The following is a 19,219-nucleotide window of genomic DNA, read 5'->3' as shown; positions in this document are numbered from 1 at the left end:
CATATTGTCATTGAAAGCAATCTGTTTTTTTCCTCTGTTGCTCAGGTCTAGGCTTGCAGCAAAGCTGACTTGCATTTTTCTCTTCTTGCTAATTCATACAAAGAATGGTAGAGTTGAAATCCCAGTTTAGAGGGAAGCAGGAAGGTAAGTCCTGCTTCTTGACCTTGCTGTACTGGTCTTGTACTGGTGTATCTGGTAACAGTGGCTCAGCATCTGGCATTGTGCCTGTGCAAATGACCAGAATTGGGTTCCCCAGGATAAGTTTTGCCTTTGCCTGCTCCCAGCTTCGAAAACTTTGTGTGTTTGTAATGTACCTGGCTACTGCCCTAGTGCCAATTACTGCAATGCAGAACCAGGCTGAACGCCTAAGACATGTACACGCAACCTATTGGCTCTTAAGACACCATTATTAAGGTGTTGTATTTATATACAAGCTATAAATTTGGAATATTTTTTGGGGAAGAGATTGATCAAAAACTGTCTGTTCTCCCTCTTTCTGCCTTTGTAATGGGGAACTGCTACTGGTGATCTCAGTGATGAGTGTACACAGCTGATGAACCCATTAAGTACCCCTGGCTTACTGATGGGCCTGGTTAAGCTTAGAAATGGGCATCTTCTGCTTCCTTCCATGATGTGCACTTCTGCAGCATGCTTGAGACTTGGCAGTCTTACAGACAGACCTACTTTTTGTGTATTTTCTTCTAGAAGTGAGACGGGGCAAATATTTTAAGAATTAAACCAGTAAACACTGTTTCCTGTGTCATATTAAGACAGTTGCTTTAACAGGAGTGACAGAAAAGTCTGTGTTTTTAATAAATAGAAGTTAGCATATGGGGTTAAAATTCTTCACTGTTCAGGGAAGGGGATAGTGATGAACCAGACTTTTGTATTAAAAAACAAAAAGCTCCTCAGGATGCAGAAACACCTCAAGTTGAAACTGAAATTAAGGAAATTACAATATTGACACACTGTCTTCTCTGATTTACTTTATTCTTCTTTAAAATTATTCTATTCATTACCTTGGTATTGCCTGATATGACTACTGACAATCGGAGGAGAAAAGAGCGGGCCTTTTTACTTGCACAAAACAAACGTGAACACATTGTCGCATATGGCCTACGTAATTATCTTCCCCTTCACACTGTAATCCTCCTAGGCTCTGTTATAGGAACAGCTCTACTTGGCCAGGTCTTTATCCCTCATTTCAACTTCTGTGCCTCTGTATTATAAAACTGGAGATAAGGGGAGGAGAAAATAGGCAAGTAAACCTAAAACTTCTCTCTTCCTGGGTAGAGTAGAGACTGCAAGGAGCACAATTTATTTCAGTGAGTATTGCAGTGGATGAAGAACATGAAAGAACAACGTGCTGACAACTCAAGTAAATGGATTTCTCATGAAATCCACTTGCGGGTGCTTTGAATGAAGATACTCCTAATCAAAGTACCCTTAACACACACATACCAAGCTGAACTTCAAAGCTGCTTCTAGAGCTGTTGCTTGCTGAATGCTTTGTGTCATAAAAGGAGTAGCTGGATGTTTGTGAACAAAGGGAAAATGAATAAAAAATACTTGTCCCAGCTAGAGGGCAGAGATTAGGATATACCATCTCACACAGCTCTTTTCACAGCTCAGTTCTCTGAAATTTTAGAGGTGGGAGGGAGGCAAGATGGAAAAAGAGGGTGTTCCTGCTAAAAGTGTAATATATCATTTGCCCACTGGAAGAAACAAACATCTGCAATTATCTTGTTGGAATTTGTCCTTATTGGGAACAGTTTTTATGACAGAACTAATTGTTTTGAGCACAGTGATCGGGAGAGTGTTTCTAATAGCTGAAGCAAAAGTAAGATACTAGGTAGTGAATTAAAAAAAGGGAACAACAAAAAACAACCAACTGTGCTACAGCAGCATGCTCGGGGGCAATCGCTAGTCCTACAACTTTGAGAAAACCAGAGCACCCCCATGGCCTGGAAGTTCCAGTGGTGTTGAGTGCAGCTGTGGAACTAGCCCCTGTGATTCTCTGTACATCCAAGTACTGGGAACTTCTGAAGCTTCTGAACTTCTTCTTGAACAACAAGGATTTAACATGTATGAAATAACACTACAACACTTACAAATATGCACAGGCTTTGCAGTTTAATCTCTAAAAGATGTTTCTTTCTAAAACACCCTAATCAAAATAAAAACAAATAAATTTTGTTTTGTTAGGTATCTTCTGGCATGTGGTCTGAGCATTAAATAGCTTTAAAATCCTTAGAAGGTACTTATTACAGAGTTATATACAAGTTGCAGAACAGATGAGAACTAGCCATACATCAACCTTTAATAACAATATAACAAAATATTATTTAAAGCAGTATTAAACTTTCCCACTTTTTTGAGAAGCAATATATATGCTGACCCCTGTTTATTACTGAACTCATGCATACTTATCAAGTAACTGTAATACTGGTGACAGTAAGTACTGGTCAAAGCATCACTTATTTTGTTTTCTTTTCACATGAAGAACAACAAGGTATCATAATAGGCTAGAAAAAGACTGATGATACTTCTTTAGAGCCCTATAGGCAAGAGTTTCAAATGCTTCTTACCCTTATACCATCGCTACACCATGAGCATGCGTGTGGGGTGGGGAGTAGGAGTCACAGCGTAACCAAGCTGTTGCAAGAATTAAGAGAAAAGCAGAGCTATGCAAGGATGTAGTTACCTTTCTTTTCCAAATACTGTTATTCAAAGGCATTGCCATGAGGAAGGATCTTCACCTACCATCTATGTTTTTAACAGCTGCAGATGAGGGGAATTATGGTATTTATATAAATAAATAGTACAATAACTATAAATAGCCTGGCTGTTAGGCCAGAATAGCAGTGCAATTATTCAAGCTGCTGAACCCAATTAAACTGTAAAATGGGGAAATTACAGAATGGGTGAAGATGGAAGGGACCTCAGGAGGTCATTTGGTCCACCCCCACCCCTGCTCAAGCAAGGCCACCTTCAGCAGGTTGCACAGGCCACGTGGAGCCATTCCAGTAGCTCCAAGGAGGGAGACTCCACAACCTCTCTGGGCAACCTGTGCCAGTGCTCGGTTACCTGCACAGTAAAAAGGTGTTCTGTCATGTTCAGATGGAACCTCCTGTGTTCCGGTTTGTGTGCATTGCCTCTGGTCTTGGCACTGGGCACCACTGAAAAGAGCCTGGCTCTGTCCTCTCTGCACCCTCCCTTCAGATATTTAGGTACATTGACAAAATTCTGGCTGAGCAGTTCCAGCTCTCTCAGCCTTTCCTCAAAGGAGAGGCGCTGCAGTCCCTTCATCATCTTACTGACCCTTTGTTGGGCTTTCTCATCCCACAAGCTGCTGGCAACATTTCCTCCTAATGCAGTGAAATGTTGCATTTCTATAATTGTTCCTGGAAGCAGACATCTGATTGTCTGAACATCAATGATCCAAACACCTCACTACAGCTTCACATTAAAAGTAAAATCTCAAGTCTCATCCCTGCCTCATTTACTTTTTCCAAGCAACTCAACTCAAGGGAACCACCACTTTAGGGACTCCTTATTTTATTATTTTTTGGACAATGCATCCTTACTGCTGCTATGGGTGAAAAATAGGAGCTCTACTTGCCTGTTTACAACGTATGCAACTTAAAATGATCTCAAGGTCTCCTAATTTCTGGGTAAAGAGAACCTGTCACACAAATAGTTAATAATATCCACTTTGCCAGCAGGAAAAGATAGGACACATGCCCATATGTATACACTTGATAGTATGTGCATTCACATACACCACTTTTGCTTACAGTAGAACAACTTCCTCTTTGCCCAGTTTGGAAAAGTTCTGTTGTCTTTGTCAGGTCCATAGGCACCCTACCCATCTGGGCTTCTTCAGACATGTTCACTATCCTATAAGGATCTGTAATCAGTAGAGGTAGGCTCAACAGCAGCCACAACCCTTTGTCATCTCCTTCCTCTTCATGCTTGATGAGAAGAGGATTGTGGACCCGCCTGTTCATGAAAGTGCCATTCTGCTCAATCTGAGGATAGGCAGAATACAAGACGTGAAGAAACATAAGGAGAGACTAAAAGCGTCACATTATTTTCAGACAGTTCATTGAAAAATATCTGAATAATAGCTGGAGGATTTCTAAAGTACTTAAAAATATAGATAGAAGTGGAAAATGAATTACAAGCATATCATGCAAAAAGTATTCTTTGAGGTAACAACTGTCAGCATGATAAGAATTGTTTGAACGCTATGAAGAATTTAAATTTTATGCTTCTTTGCTTAAAAATATCCACATGTATACAGTATTTAAAAGCCTGTGCTAACATTCTTGTGGTATGTAGGCCACAATACTACTTCAAAAAGTATCATTTACATCTCTCTTCCAGTTTATAAAAATGTTAATGTTGCAGCACTTGTGATTCAAATATAATCTCTGCCACTGTAATGGGACACCTTCTGTTTCCATATATTATCTTGATGTTCTCCATTTTTAATACCAATCCAGAAAGCATCAGAACGACTCTTCTCATCTCACGTGTGTTCTTAAAGGTGGATTTTTAGAGGGATCTGCAAATATAAAGGACGGGTTCATTCAGAGGAGATAGATATGTATGTTAGGAACAAATTTGTGATTAGTTCTACAGCAGTTTAAACAACCTAACTCAGAGATGTTATGTTTATCACCTTCCCTTGAACTGATGATATATATATTGCTAATGTTCTGTAGCTCTTCAGTAAAAAAAAAAAAGTCTTAGATCATATAGCAGATGATTTAGACTGACTTAAGCTGCTATGAAAAGTCATGCAAAGTACATTAGCATGGAAACAAAAATAATGACAAGCTGGAGATAAATAGCCGAGCTAATAACACAGAAAACACTGGGTTTTATAAAAAGCAGAATATGGGCATGAGATCTTTCAGCAACTTCAACTATCAGTTTTCAAAGCTGGATAGGTGAACTCCTGCTCTTACAAAGACCTGACACCAAGATTCTAACTTAAGCTAAAACAAAGCAAGCTTCAGTCAGTCACTACTTTCCTGCTAAGGTTCAGGTACTAAGTCTTTGTTATTCAGGTGTGTAGAACACCATGCAAAGGATTTAAATTGAGACAAATGATAGAAGACACGATGAAGTCACCTTTCTTTTCTGATTTCACAAGTTCATAAACACAAACTCAGTAGCAGGCTAAGTCTGTCTATGTGATCATTGTTTTCAACTTCAGGGTTCCACAAATTCAACAATCTGAAGAACACAAACTGTATGCCAAGTCACAATTTTTTTTTTTTTGCTACTAAGATTTTATAGTAACCAAGTGCTTTTCATTGCATCTTTTGTTTCTGTTACCACCGTAACAAATCTCAGTCTATGCCTATGCTTGCAGCCCAGCTTTTCATGTTCATGCTGGTTTCTGTTCTTTATTTTCTCTCCCCGTTTTTAATGCTATTTGATAACTATCTGATGTTCTCGTATTTACACACTTACCTCTAGCTATCTTGCTGGGATATATTTTCTGAAATGGCTTGAATTCATCAGGTGGGGGGAAATCCTCCACAGAATGGAAAGTAAATTTAGATTCAAAGTCATCTGTGAAGTTTTAGGGAAACAAATATTAGTCACTCTTAGAGAAAAATGCTGATTCATTTTCCCCTGGAATTGATATCTGAGTGGCTTACTCCAGGTAAACAACCTTGAGCCATCCAGTTTGTAAGCCATCCAAGTTTTCAGGCTTAATTGCAAACGCTGCCTGGTACTAACTGAAGTTAAGCTTCTGGCTGCCGTTCCAGTCTTCTTCATTGATGATGTTGTGGTAATAGATGTATTCCTAGGTGGTTTTCAAGCAATTTAGCAAGAATGAATGGCCAATTCATTAGACCACAAAAGCAGTTCTTAGCAGGCTTTGCTGTATAGGGTTGAAGCCACTAAATGTGAACTGTTTTAAAGAATAGTAATGTAAGCACAGTACAGCAACTTTTCACAATCTTAAATAATTTTGCAGGTAGTGCATGCAATTTCTTGTCTTTTGAATGGTTCAAAACCTTTCTGAATAAGCCTTTACGAGAGAAATCTCATTGGAGAGGATTGTAAAAAAAATTTCTATCAGTCTAACTATACTACTATGTTGTCATGAGAAAGACTTGCATGAGTTTTTAATGTCTGAGACAAAGGCTTTTGTACCAAAATCTTTAACTATGGCTAATTAAGATGACATTACCAATGATATGCATATTTCCATTTTTAAGAGGTGGGTAGGGGTCATGAGCTGCCCAGGCTAAGACTCCAGACTTGCTCGTAAGTTCAGTTGTTGGTGATCTGGCTGGTGGCTGTGGAGGAACAGCTAGCTTTCCAGCACCAGGTCCTGAAAAAGAGGAAGCAGACCGACACAAAGATCACCATGAATTAACAAAACTGACAGTAAGCTCTGCACAAAAGTGGAGGGACTATAAAAAGGAATGCAGTATTTGGGGAAGACGTCCAGGTATTGTAGGTGACTTCGCAGCTGCAGTTTGCCAAGCCTAATCGTGGATTTATAACATCAAGTTTTAAATTTAAGTCACTACTTGAGCTTTGTATTGGAGCTTCCTATTTCTAGTTCTTCTAGGGAAAGAAAGACACTCTAAAGTATGGTTTAGTCCCATTCTGGAGGGGAAGATCATTCTTCCGCCTTCAAAGGAGCTAGAAGTTTCTTTAAGAAAAATATCACTAGATGGTATCTCTAAAGCAAGGTCTTTTCCTGACGTTTTGGCAGTTATGCAGTGGAATTTGCATTATTCTTGTGCATTTTACAGAGGAGTTGCAAGGGCCTTCCAAGTTTACATCTTCTAGGCAGATCTACCACAGGACCTGTGTAAGGGGGAGGGAGCCCAAGACCTCCAAGTTCGCTTCTCAAACTGCATCTCTCCCTAGATAACCAAAATGGAAACCTCTAAAGTTGAATCACCATGAGAAGCAGGCATCTTGATAAAATAATGGTTCATCAGGCAATTCTGAAGCATCATTAATCACCACCACAAAACAGCTGATCTGCTGCATTTAGATGGCCTTTCAGTTGGCTGTCAAAGGGAAGCAGTAATCCTTCTCTCGACACGCGGCTGCTAAGATACAGGGTACAGAACATTCTCTCCAAACGTTCCTTATTAAGTAGCTGTCTGCATTTCTCAAACCCACACAGACCTAGACTCATTTTTTTCTAATTATCCTCATTATATCAGATCTGAAGAAAGTTCCTCCTATCATCTGCTAAAGGAAACACGAGCCAGCCAATATGCCCACTTCCCAAGTAGCTGGAGAAGCCTTTGGCTCTACCACCTTGATTACAGGGGGCACTGGCCACTCCTCTTTGTTGTGGCTGTAGCTACCCCATCTTAATTTTATTCTCTCCTGTAAACTTTCCCAGCCAGTTACAGCAGAAGAGGGATGTTATGGGTGGGCTGGAATTTGAGGAGCTGCATGCCTGGCAGATGTTTCAAACATGGTGCTGCCCTACCTGAGATTGTTTGGTTTTGATTGAGATTTTGATTGACTGGAGACCGCTGCTGAGCTCAGTCAGCGTGCTGCTGGAGACATACCAGTGCCAACACAAAAGCAAGAAACCCAGCAGTTCCAAGATGTTCCTTTCACTGATCAGCATGCTGCTTCCAAGAATCACAAGATTAAATTATACGGCATGTATGTCCAGCAGTAAGAAGAGCCTGAGGTCTGGCATGCTCATTACACACTGTGCTAATTACATTCTTCCCACACAGCGGACTTCATCCTCCTGCTACACGTACGCTTTGTACCCCTCGAAGCTCTCCCCCCATCAGTGCAATTTCCCCCAGCAGCCCAAAGGAGTGGGAGGCCTCGCTTCCCACCACCACTGCTCTCACCTCCGCCTCGGCCCGCTCTCTTCTTCCTGGTCTCCACCACTGCCGCTGGCTGAGGAAGGGGTGGGGTGGGAGGAAGAGGGAGCGACTGAATAGCGGGCTTGTGCAAATGGGACAGCAAGTGCGGGGACTTGGGGGGCAGCGGTGGGGGCACGTCACCACTGCTGGCAGTGCCGCTGAAGGCTGCGGGGGGTGGAAAGGAGAGCCTGTTCAAGGCAGGAGGATGCACGGGGAGAGGAGGAGGAGGTGGTGGTGGAGGCGGTGTGGCAGGTGGATAATCCCTTCCTTCGGATGGAGAGGAAGCAGCAGCAGGGAAATCGGCTGTCCTGGCTGGAAATCCACAGGGGGGTAGGGGAGGAGGAGGCGGCGGGTGTGAAGCACCTACTTGAAACTTGGGTTTGTCAGCCTGAGGAGGAGGGAGCGGGGGCAGAGGAGCGGAGCTGGCGGATACCCCCTTGAAAGGCCTGTCTGCCAGAGGGGGGAGAGGCGGAGGAGGAGGGAAGGTGAGGGAAGGTTTGCTGGAAGCTGGAGGTGGCGGAGGAGGCGCAGGCAGGCTGGGCCGCGTGGCACCGGCTCGTGGGGTGCTTGGAGGCTCTGGCAGGACAGCTGCCCGCGGGCCTTCGGGTGGGCTCAGGGGGCTACTGCCCGCCTTTGCGGTGCTGTTTGGTGGGGCTGTGGTCTTCGGAGCCACTGCTCGGATGCCAGGAAGTTGCCCAGGCCTCCCAGCTGAAAAAGAGATATCACACGTTATACACCAGGATTTTGTTCTGAGTCATCTGACAAAATAATGCAGAAAGCAACTCTACAGCTTCCCCTCCCCAGCGGTCACTGAGTGATTAAACTACTTCACCCTGAACATCTCACACCAGATACAACCTGTTGGATATAAGGGCCTAGGAGGTGGTGATGTGTTCCAGTGGGCACCAGGGGCTCTGCTTAGTTAAATGACGACCTGCTGAGAGACCCTGCTCTACTCCTTGGTTGCTGCAACACAAAACACTTTAAGGAGAAGTTACTTCTCTGTGGAGGCCCGTGGTACTTCATACTGGCCTTCGTAGCACAACCACCTGAACACAAACGAGTGGTCTGCTTGGAGGCATCAAGAGGCCTACTGAAAAGGCCTCAAAGAACACAAGTAGATTGACACACATACATTAACATCCTTATAGTTAAGGACTTGCTTAAGATTTAAAAGTTCACACAAACATCATATAAATCTCAATTGCCTGGATTTTTAAAAGTAGTGTCTTGAAGGCTTTCCAGAAGGCGCAGGCTCAAATGTTTTTTTTTTTTTTTTATAATCAGCAAATGCCCAAAGACTCTTGACCTTACAGAACGTATTTGCCTAAGTAAATGTCAAGGATTTTTCTGAAAGCAAGGTGTCAAAAAGGTATCTCATCCTATATTCACATATTCTGACAAGTATGGTCCTAGTTTAAGAACAACTCCAAGAAGCTACTGCAGTCTTGTGAAGAAGCCCAATCACAAGCAGTGCTGAGCATCTTGGGCTTGTCTTCCAGAAAACACAGATGCACGTAGAGCCGAGTTCTTCCTTTCCCTGCAGAAGCCTGAGCAGGCACCAGCTGCCCAACAGCCCCAGAGGTCATTGCTGCCACTCAAAAAGAGTTTCCCCTCACTGATGCCTGCGTTTCTTGAACTGAAAGCAGCAAAATGGCTTCCAGACATGCCTTGCTGGATCAGAATTCTACTTTATAAAACCCAGAAGGCAGAAGTCTTAAATATTAAACTCTAAAGTAATATACAAACCTGTAATACCAGAGAAATACACACTAATGGAGGGAAGGAAATGTGACTTTTTTTGCCATTTGTGCTGAAGTTGTTAAATACAGTATTGAAATCTGGGCTTATTTGAGGCACACTTACAAGTTTACATTAAGCTAATATAAAAAATCTCCATGTAAAAATGCAGAGTCCACTAAATCTCTCTCTTATCCAGTGTACAGGTATTTTATTATTTACACCTTAGGGGATAAGGTACTTGAGAACTAGAAAGATGATTTCAAGCACATTATTAATTCAGCTTTTCATGGTCAGAAGATGAATTAAAGGTTCAAAAAAAAATAAAAGTGTCGCTAATATCCCCAAAGTACTTTTATTCCAAATCACAGTTCCCCCCAGCTATTCTTTCATAGAAATGAAGCCCTTACCTGGCAGGTCTCTCTGGCCTGCTGGTCTGAGAACAGGAAAGCCGCCAGCAAATAAGCCCCCCAGAGGGGGCTGAGAACCACCTTTATTAATGGCTGGATTAGCTCCATCTCTGTTAGCTCCTTTGGGTTCTGTTACAGGAAAAAAAAAAAAAGAAAAACAAGTATAGCAGAAAGCCATTTCCACCTTGCTCTCAGACTGAGAGGATTAGCACCAACAAACAGCCAAGACCAGATTTTTCCTCTTTAAATTGACTCAAAGAAACTTAGTGTTAATACAGTAAATTGCCATTATTCTCTGCCCAGTATCTTGAAGCACAGCACCCTCTGGTGCTTTTTAATTTCAAGTCAATCATGGCACCAACAAGAAGTTGTGTTAGACTACATTTGAAGTTATAGATTTGAAGATGCTTGTTGAAAAATCTCCCTTACTGATTGCAAAGCAATGGGATGCAGTGTTCCCAGTGGAAATTTATAGGAAGACACTAAAGAAAACACCTGTCAGGAGTGACATAGGGTTTACTTGATCATGTCAAGCTCTTTCTAACCCTATCCTTCTGTTACTTGCTCATGTCACATGTGAATCAGTTGTACGTTACAAAATACACTCTTGCCTATTCCCCCACTGTCCCCAAGATACTTTCTTTTAGTATATAAAGCTAAGGAAGAGAAGAAAATTAAATAAAACAAAGAAAAGCAAAAACCAATACCAGTGATCTGCCATTACCAAGATGTGTGGAAAAGGATTCAGGCTAGAGAAAACACTAAAAAGAAAAGACTCTAGCAACTGCTATTATCTTTTTAAAGTTAATCTTCTCCCTGATTTTAAATGATGATCAGACATGCATTCACAGCTAAAAGAGACTTGAGAGAGTAAACATTCCTGTCTCAAAGGAATCAAACGTATGCCTCCAGAATTTTTTTGCATATTTTGTTCTTTTTATCTATTAAAAAGAACTCTTCTGCCAGAGCCAACAATTCCCACGTAAACAGTTATTTTAATAAGACACTTACATGGGTTTCATCATTCACGATTTTTTTTTTGGACAAGGAATGTCTGTTAAGATGATACCCAGTTACAGACTTTTTATGAAGTGTTAATAGCTGCTGATCTCCAAACAGGATGTAAGTTTAGAAAATGAGACTCTCCCCTCTTCACATCCTAAAGCCATATTAAGGTGCTGTCCCTTGATGAACTCCAAACCCGCCCTTCAAGTTGAAAACTGTCCAGCTGACCTCCACAGCCTCTGAATGGTTCTGCAGAATGGCTTCAGCAGAGCTCACCCAGGGACCTTCCTCAGGAGCCCGTACTTACTTTCAATCTGCGGTGCACTTCGGTCATTGATTTGAGTCACTTTCCTTAAGCGAGTTCCCTGCTGGATATCAGCCAACAGTGCATTTCGTGCTTTTTGGTCTTCCTTTCGCAATTTTGGTAGTTCTGAACTTGCCTGTTGACGATATGAGCATTAGACAGCAGGTACAGATAAAAATACACACTTAGAAAGGGCACAAACAAACTTCAGAGAGAAAATTTGAAGTTAGTCATCCCTGGCAGCTGTCATTTCAAAGCTTTTGGGTTCAGTCAACCAGAACAGCATTCAGTTGTACAGAAGACATGAAACCTGGAAGTTTAAAGATAATACACATCTAGTACTAGGTGCGTTAACATTGTTGAAAGGAAATTAGAGGGCATGTTTAAATGGTGTGTGACCTCTTGCTAGGCCGTTTATGGTCTCTGCCCCACAAATGCAACTCTGACTCTCTCTTTAGCTCTCTTCATTCTATTTACAATGTTTTATAAGTATAATTTATTATTATATTAGAACGTAACAGATAGATTTTAGAATAAACATCTTTTTTACCCATTTTGCCTTAGGGAAAAAGCTCATTAATTGCTTATTGAACTTACATTTGAATGTGAACATTAACTAATTTAGGTTCTCTCTCTGTATCAAAGAATTACACCAGTTTGAGCAGACTTCCTTTACAACAATGCAGTTATATTTCAGTAAATTTTCTAGCCTATCCAAGGTCCATAAAAAGTCAGGTTGTAGTTTAAAGTTTTGTAATAAAAACAACAACAAAAAATTTATCCTTTCCTCTTATTTCATCAAGTTTCCTGGTATAACAAAGTCAGAAGCACATTCTACTTTAAGAAGTTTGGAAGTTTTGCTTTCTTGAAGCAGATAAAAATTGTCAGGACTGCTTTCCCAACCTTTCATGTGGTTAACAGAGTGGTCTAACAGAGGGGACTCTTCACATCATAGCAGCAATGTGCTGCTGCATCTTTACACATCTACTGCAAATTCGCAGGGGTTACCAAGCTTCCTAAAGAGGATAAAATGTTTCTATAACTCCTAATTTTAGCATCATAGTCATAATAAAGCAGAACAATATTGTCATACTTAAAAAAAAAACAAAACAACCACTTGGTTAGAGCATTATGAAAGCAAAACGTAAGCTTGAAAAAAGCTTATCCAGCTGCTTGAATTAATAAAATGCATAACTTGCTAATCCTAAATGGAAAAATTATAGTGTTACGACATTACTTGTGGTTATTGCACTAGTTTAAAATATCACTATATATTTATAGATTCGCACAGGTCCACTAGATGGCACTCCAGATTGCTGCAAATGCCAGCTGCATTCCTGACACCTGATGTAAAAACTCTGAATTATACAATCCTGTGACTGATACCATATCTATGTATTATTTAAAAATATTAGAAAAAACACTGTTACACAGTTTCCCACTCTGAAACGGTGCTACCTGCCTTTTTTTTTTTAGGGACTGTGAGTCTCATTCCCATTATGATCACCCTCAATGCTGCATGTATACTAAAAGCAGCACTAGACTACGTACAAGCCAGAAACGATTTCCACTCGCATTTTCTTTAAGTTGACAGTACTTACTGTGAAAAATGGAAATACCATAACTGGAGCAAGGACGACTTCCCTTCTCATAAAAGCTTTTTACCAGTACCTTGAACTTCACGCCTCTCTACCGCAGCACAACAATTAGGATCTAGAGGGATCTGATCGAGACCTATGTTTAAAATTAGCTCCAGCAGCTGTGTTTTCATTTCCAGGTTCAAGTGTCCGTATGCTCTGCCAGCTGTCCACTTCATCTCCCCAGTCTACTTTGCTGAGCAGGTAGACTGCTGGAATATGAGAAGTCTTAATATCCAAACAGCTATTAGACTAAAATATCCTGCTTGTGGCAGCTTATATTCACCAGTGACCTGTGACTCGATACCACTTGATGAGAGCGAAGGTTTTAATTCGTTCACCATTTCTAAGACAAAAAAAGAAGGAATGCTCTAAGCTGCAGGCCCAGAAGGCAGTGCAATAATCTGCCATTGTCTTAAGACAGATCCCCTTACTTCAGTACAGCGCCATCCATGCCCCAGCTCTTTCCTCCTCCTCCTCAAGTAAGAGATAGCATCTTCCCCGTCCAGCCCGGTGGGCTCGAGTGATTGATTAGCTGCTGAGTAGCTCGATAGGGATTCTCTTTTTCCATTACAGAGTTGGGATGGTCTGGGGTGTAATGTTGCCCGGCTGCACACCGGTCAGAGCTCCTTCGGATTCCTTGTTTGCTGCCTGCACTCTCCAGCCCTGTGACAATTCCTGTCCAGAAGCATTTCACCAGGTATCTCACCCACTCATCTAGCGGGGGTCCTGGCCCTGCAAATTTGTAGTTTACCATGTTGCTTTTTGATACACAATCAGAACAGAACCTTCCTTCCTCTGATTAATTAACAGCATACACTGAGTAAGAAATTAATCTGGAATTCACACTGATGCTATGCCTGCAATCCATAGCCCGTGAAGAGACACTAAACATGTATGTTGTCTATCAAGAGAAAAACAAAAAGAGGAACTCATGGGTTTTAAATCTCAATCCTGACCACGTGAAATAGAAATACTGAGGCAGGAAGACAAATATATTCTCAGTCACTGAGGAAAAACAGCCTTGGATGTAGTTCTCAGACTGCTTTTTTTCTCCTTTTATCTGAAGGGCAGTCTCATTTATTTATAGAAACATCTCAATCTTTCAACGAAAATAAAAATGGAAGCAGAGAAGAATGCAAAGATCATTTATTTTATCAGATGCCAGAGCTGCCTCGGGTAACAGAGACCAAAATTAAATTCCATACTTTATTTACATGGATCAGTACAGGAATGGTGGGATTTCATTACCCTAGTAACCATTAGGTTATTCTGCTACCATTTCAAACACCAGGAATGGCACCGTCAATATGTAGTTTGAAGCAGAACAGAACAAACCACACAGGTAAATAGCTAGAACATAAGAGAAATACTTTCTTTTCATCTCACCAAACTCCACTACTTTTGTCTCCAGTGTCCCAAATCACACTCTCAGCTGTGCCATTCAGTAAGGCTTAGGATCAATGTTTGGGCTACATGACAGGTCTCTAAAGTACTTGTAAACAGGAAAATATCATCAAATCACGGTATTTAGAGCAATGTTCAAGACTATAAATCAGCAAGGATAGAAATAAACACACTGCTCCACCACTGGGGTGGCAGGGAAGATGCACAATATAGAAATGCCAAATGTAAACTCCAAGATTACCAGATGGGAGGTTCTGGCCATAACTCTGAAACAAAAGCCTGCATCCTGAGTGCTGCAGGTCCGAACCTGGCAGTGGGCTCCAGCAGTCAGAGAGCACAAGCAAGTCAGCCTGAACTCCCTGCACAATGCTGGGGCAAGGAGGGCTGGCATACTCCTCAGCTGTACTTCATCCTTACAGAAAAACAACGTGAGCAAAATGGGAATTGCAAGCTCAGTTCTGGTCTCCAGATCTTTAAATTGATGTTGAAAACCTGGAGGTGCACAGACGGGAGCCACAGCAGTATTCAAAAAGCTGGAGAAAATAGATTTTAGGAGCTCAGCCTGGTCGGTCAGCCCCAAAGAAGCCCATGGGGTGATCTACCTGCAGAATGCACAAACCTTTAGAGGGAAATAATGGTCCTACTATGGACCTGCTAATCCAGCAGAGACTGGCATTTGGTGAATTTACATCAAACACCTGCAAACTACGATCAGAAAGCAGGAAAGTGTGGAAATAGCAAGAGTGACTGTTCCTTGAAGCAGACAACTGAGGACAGCCGCAGATTATTGATCTCTTGCTTCGCAGATTAAGGCTGGACCCTGTCTGGCAGATTGCTTTTTGTGAAGCACCAGCCATTGGGCCCAGCATAGAGCTACCTGGTGGCATTTAACACATTTAATAGCAGCAGGGAGGTAGTTGGTGTTTTGTAGTAGCTTCTTCCAGTTTTGAATTCTCTGATGGTGATTCCCCCCCAAAGAAAATAGACTGAAATCTGTGGCAGTGAAACCCATTTCTAGGTGCATTCCTGCTGCGTGTGGTACTTGCATCACCTTAGGAAAGTCACTTTACATCTTGCAAGACAGATGGGAGCATTGACCTACCCTGTGGGCTCCTATGATACTTCAAATATTTAAGAGGTATACGTGCTCAGATAGTAAAACGATGTAAACACAGAAGGCACCAGGCATTTGAAAAAGTTCATAGTAGTCTTAATTATAGGGATATGCTAATTATTACCTTTCAGATGTTAAAGAGCACCCCTGCACACAGAAAAGGGGAATTCCTCTGGACTCTGAGCAGGTAGATCAGGTCATAATGGATGCATAAGTTGTCCCATAAATGGGTTATATTTACTCTGATGTTTAAATACATTCTGTTTTTGAATTTGCAAAATAATTCAGGGTAGTGTAGATCTTCATAAACAGGACAGTTGAAGCAAAAACATACCTCCAGCCTTCTGGACAATCCAGTAACCAGGCAGTCATGGACCTTTGTTTCAGAATAAACCCATCATCTGATGGGAAAAAAGGATCCCATACTCTGTCTCTATAATAGGTAGGAGCCATAAGTAAGATAAAATAAAGCACGATTTCATCCAAAGATGCTGCATTCTCTCTTATTTCAGAAAACTTGTAAAATTTAGCATCCATACTCCTAACATGCAATGAATTGTATCAGTAGATTCCCTTTCCTGGTCACTTTTTATAAGAAATACGTTAAATAGAGCTGTAGAAAGTGTATTTATTTGCCTGAACTAGATTTAAAAAGAGTCAAAATATATTTACCCTATCCCTACCAATATCTATTTGGTGATATGTATAACAACAAATTTAAAAATAAATCAGCTTGACATGTAGTATTTTATTATGAGCAGAAAGATAGAGCTCTAATTTACCAACAATTTCATTTCTTTCTGTGAATCTGGTGTCAATCCTCCTTTCTCTCTCCCATGCCCCATTTTTCCCTAGACAAAACAGGATTTGATGCAGAGATCAAACACAGACACTGGCAGAAGGAAATCACTGCGTATATTTTAGTAAACAAAGAGTTTGAGGACAGCCCTTATCAAATTCTTCCTATTATTTTCTACACTGTTCTCAGTAAAACCTGCCCAGATACTGGCTGAGGCAAGGAAATCTTCCTCAGTGCAGCACACAATACCTCTGTTTTGCGTTGTAAGGGAAGGGACAGGCATCACAGCAAGATGCAGAAAGACGAACAGAAAGCTTTAGGGTAGGGGATGGTTGATCACAAGACACATATTAATGAAAACAGGCTCTCCTGGGCCAGCCCTCAAATGCACAAATATTATTCCTATATTCACAATGACAGGCATACACAACATGGACTGCTCAGGAAAGGCAACAATACAGGTAAAACTATCTGTGGAACACTGTCTGTACATAATGTCAGGGATGGACAAGAACATCGGGAGGAAAACAGCCTGTTTGGGGTTGGTTAATCACTCTGAGGAATGATGATCAGTGTTCTCACTGCCCATATGGCACAGCAAGGCTCTCCAAGGAGGAGAGCGTGGAGGGAGACGAGATGTCGGGGTCCCCGTCCAGATATAAAGCTCCTGCTCGCCTGAAGGGCAGCCAGGCGCAGGGCAGGTGCTCACAACAGCCTCCAAGGGCAGAGACCCAGAGCAAGGGGCCACCTTATGGTAAGGTGCAACACCCTGCTGAGACACCCTCCTGGGAACAGCAGTGATGAAAAAGATCAGAACAAGAATAAGGGGGACCTGCTTGTGAGCCACTTACTCTGCAGCTTCCTTCCCCTCAACCACAAGCTGCTGACCACCGAATATTTAATAAAGCATCCCACAGGAACAAGATGGAAAACTGAAAATGCCCAGAAATGTCATTGTGAGCCAGCATGTCTTCTTTGACATAGCACAGGATTATAAATCACCTAGATTTCGGTAGCCCAACCCGAAACACCAGATGAACTTGTTTCCCTCGAGATCAATCCACTATTACCAGATTCGAATTATGCCAAGAATTCACGATGTTGAATTTGTAGCAGAAGCAGTTTGCCCAGCAGGCAAGAGCACTGCTTTTACAGAGCCTTCTCAAACTGGCAGCTGACGTCTCCCCAGGGAACATGCTGGGAAATGCAATTGCAACAAAACTCAGGAGCTTACAAAAATAATAAAATAAACCCAGTTTCCAAGAAGCCACAGAGATAAACATCGTCATTCTTCTGGCATTTGCTTTAAGTGTGCATCAGGTGTGGTTTTATTCATGCACTGTCAAATGTTAAATAATCAAAACAAAGCCCTTTTCCACTTTGAGGAAAAAAATCCAACAGGTCTCGACAACATAGCATATCACTTCTTGTATTTTAAGTTTTCTGAAGTGTTAGCTCACGAAGAAGCTTGCAAGATCTAGTATGTGTGAGTTGTGGTTCATCTACTCACAGCTGGGTCCCAACCTCTGATTTGAAGCCTTTCACTTATGGGAAACCTCCCCGCAGTACAAGACTCCACCTGTAGAGTCAATCTCAAGAGCAGAGCTGCTTCTTTTACTTGTGCTCCACAGGATGAGACTAATTAATTCTTGGCACTCGGCCTACCTGCGCGAACACGGCTATCTCAGGGACTTCTAGCAAGCTGAGCTCCCAGCACACATAGCGTGAGGGGTCACGATCCAGCCAGCATTTCTTCTGAGGGAGCCCGCATGAGGGGACCTGCCAAATAGCTTCCTGGCAGCTAATTAAGTCATTGTTTCGAGAGAATGACAGGACCGGGGTTTCACGATTCCACCCAGCTAAATAACTATTAGCCGTGATCTCAGCGTTCGCCGCACCGAGTTCTGCGGCCCGAAGCTGCCGGGTTGAAAAGGTCAGCGAGCAATGTGTGTACTTAGATAGGCTGTGTCTACACCGGGCCTCGTTCCTCAAAGTCGAGCAAGAGAAGTGCTGTACAGAAGCTGTCAGAAGCCTGGTCCTGGCCTCACAGCCGCCGCCTAGTCCTGGCATTAGCAGGCATAAATAACGAGGTGATTAAGTGGCAGCCTACTACCTGCTTGTAGCATACCTCTAGATGCAAACGTACTGTCAGACACAAAGGCAGGCAACAAAAGATTAAAAAATAGCTTAGCAGGAGTCCCCCTCTCCAACATCTCTATTCCAGTGTTCGTTTCAATCACCACCTCACCACATACAGGGCCTCCTCGCTTCCCGTTGGCACCGCTCAGTCAGACAATGCAGCAGTTCGTGTACTTACAGGTTACATCGATCCTGCTTAAAACAGAGCTGTGGGCTCATTAACAAGGGGGTACTTAAAGTTTTCCCGGGTGGGCTGCTTAATTTTGGTGCCTGAATGCAAAAATGCAGCCGAATTAATGCGATGATTTATACCTGCTGAGCCACTTAGCTTTCATGTGAGTATTTAACTTGCTGACACCCACACTTGAAACACAAATTCTGGCTGTTCTTTCACTAAAATAAGTGATGCAGTAATGTAAGCCACCAAAATGGAGGCACTATAAGATGAAAACTACCATAGAAGTGTTTTCCCAGCATATCAGAAAGATCACAAGTCAAATACCAAAAATACCCTGGGACTGGCTTCAAAAAATCATTTTGAATTTCACTTTCTGATTTCTAAATTTTTGGGATTTAAGTTCTCAAGTTTTCCCCAGCATCCATTAAAAAGGAAAATGAAAATTCACGTATAAACAAGAAAACTTGAGGTCCTGGCATTACAATGAAGATACCAAAGAGCACAAGGCTGAAAACACTACAGAGGGAACTGGTGACACTACCTGTTTATTCTCTCCATCTACTACAGCAGTGTCCCCAAAATGACAAAGGTTATTATGAG

At 41.9% G+C, this 19,219-nt stretch overlaps 1 protein-coding gene across 4 annotated transcripts in view; it reads right to left on the bottom strand.

Moving 5' to 3' along the window:
- Positions 1-2,116: 2,116 nt before the first annotated feature.
- WIPF3 (WAS/WASL interacting protein family member 3) overlaps positions 2,117-19,219 on the bottom strand; it is a 37,569-nt gene continuing 20,466 nt past the window's right edge. For all 4 annotated transcript variants that reach the window (XM_080579684.1, XM_080579682.1, XM_080579685.1 and 1 more), the window contains 6 exons: positions 11,349-11,481; positions 10,037-10,165; positions 7,872-8,594; positions 6,218-6,361; positions 5,488-5,589; positions 2,117-4,570 (listed from right to left, as the gene is read on the bottom strand). In XM_080579684.1, the coding sequence (XP_080435810.1) occupies positions 4,530-4,570; positions 5,488-5,589; positions 6,218-6,361; positions 7,872-8,594; positions 10,037-10,165; positions 11,349-11,481 (1,272 nt within the window). In that variant the 3' untranslated portion in view covers positions 2,117-4,529. The remainder of the gene's footprint in view (positions 4,571-5,487; positions 5,590-6,217; positions 6,362-7,871; positions 8,595-10,036; positions 10,166-11,348; positions 11,482-19,219) is intronic.

This window comes from Anser brachyrhynchus (genome assembly GCF_964034855.1).
Source record: "Anser brachyrhynchus genome assembly, chromosome: 2".
In the NCBI taxonomy this organism is placed as follows: Eukaryota; Metazoa; Chordata; class Aves; order Anseriformes; family Anatidae; genus Anser; species Anser brachyrhynchus.
The sequence above is the reverse complement of the archived record's forward strand: the minus strand, read 5'-3'. Positions and strand labels throughout refer to the sequence as shown.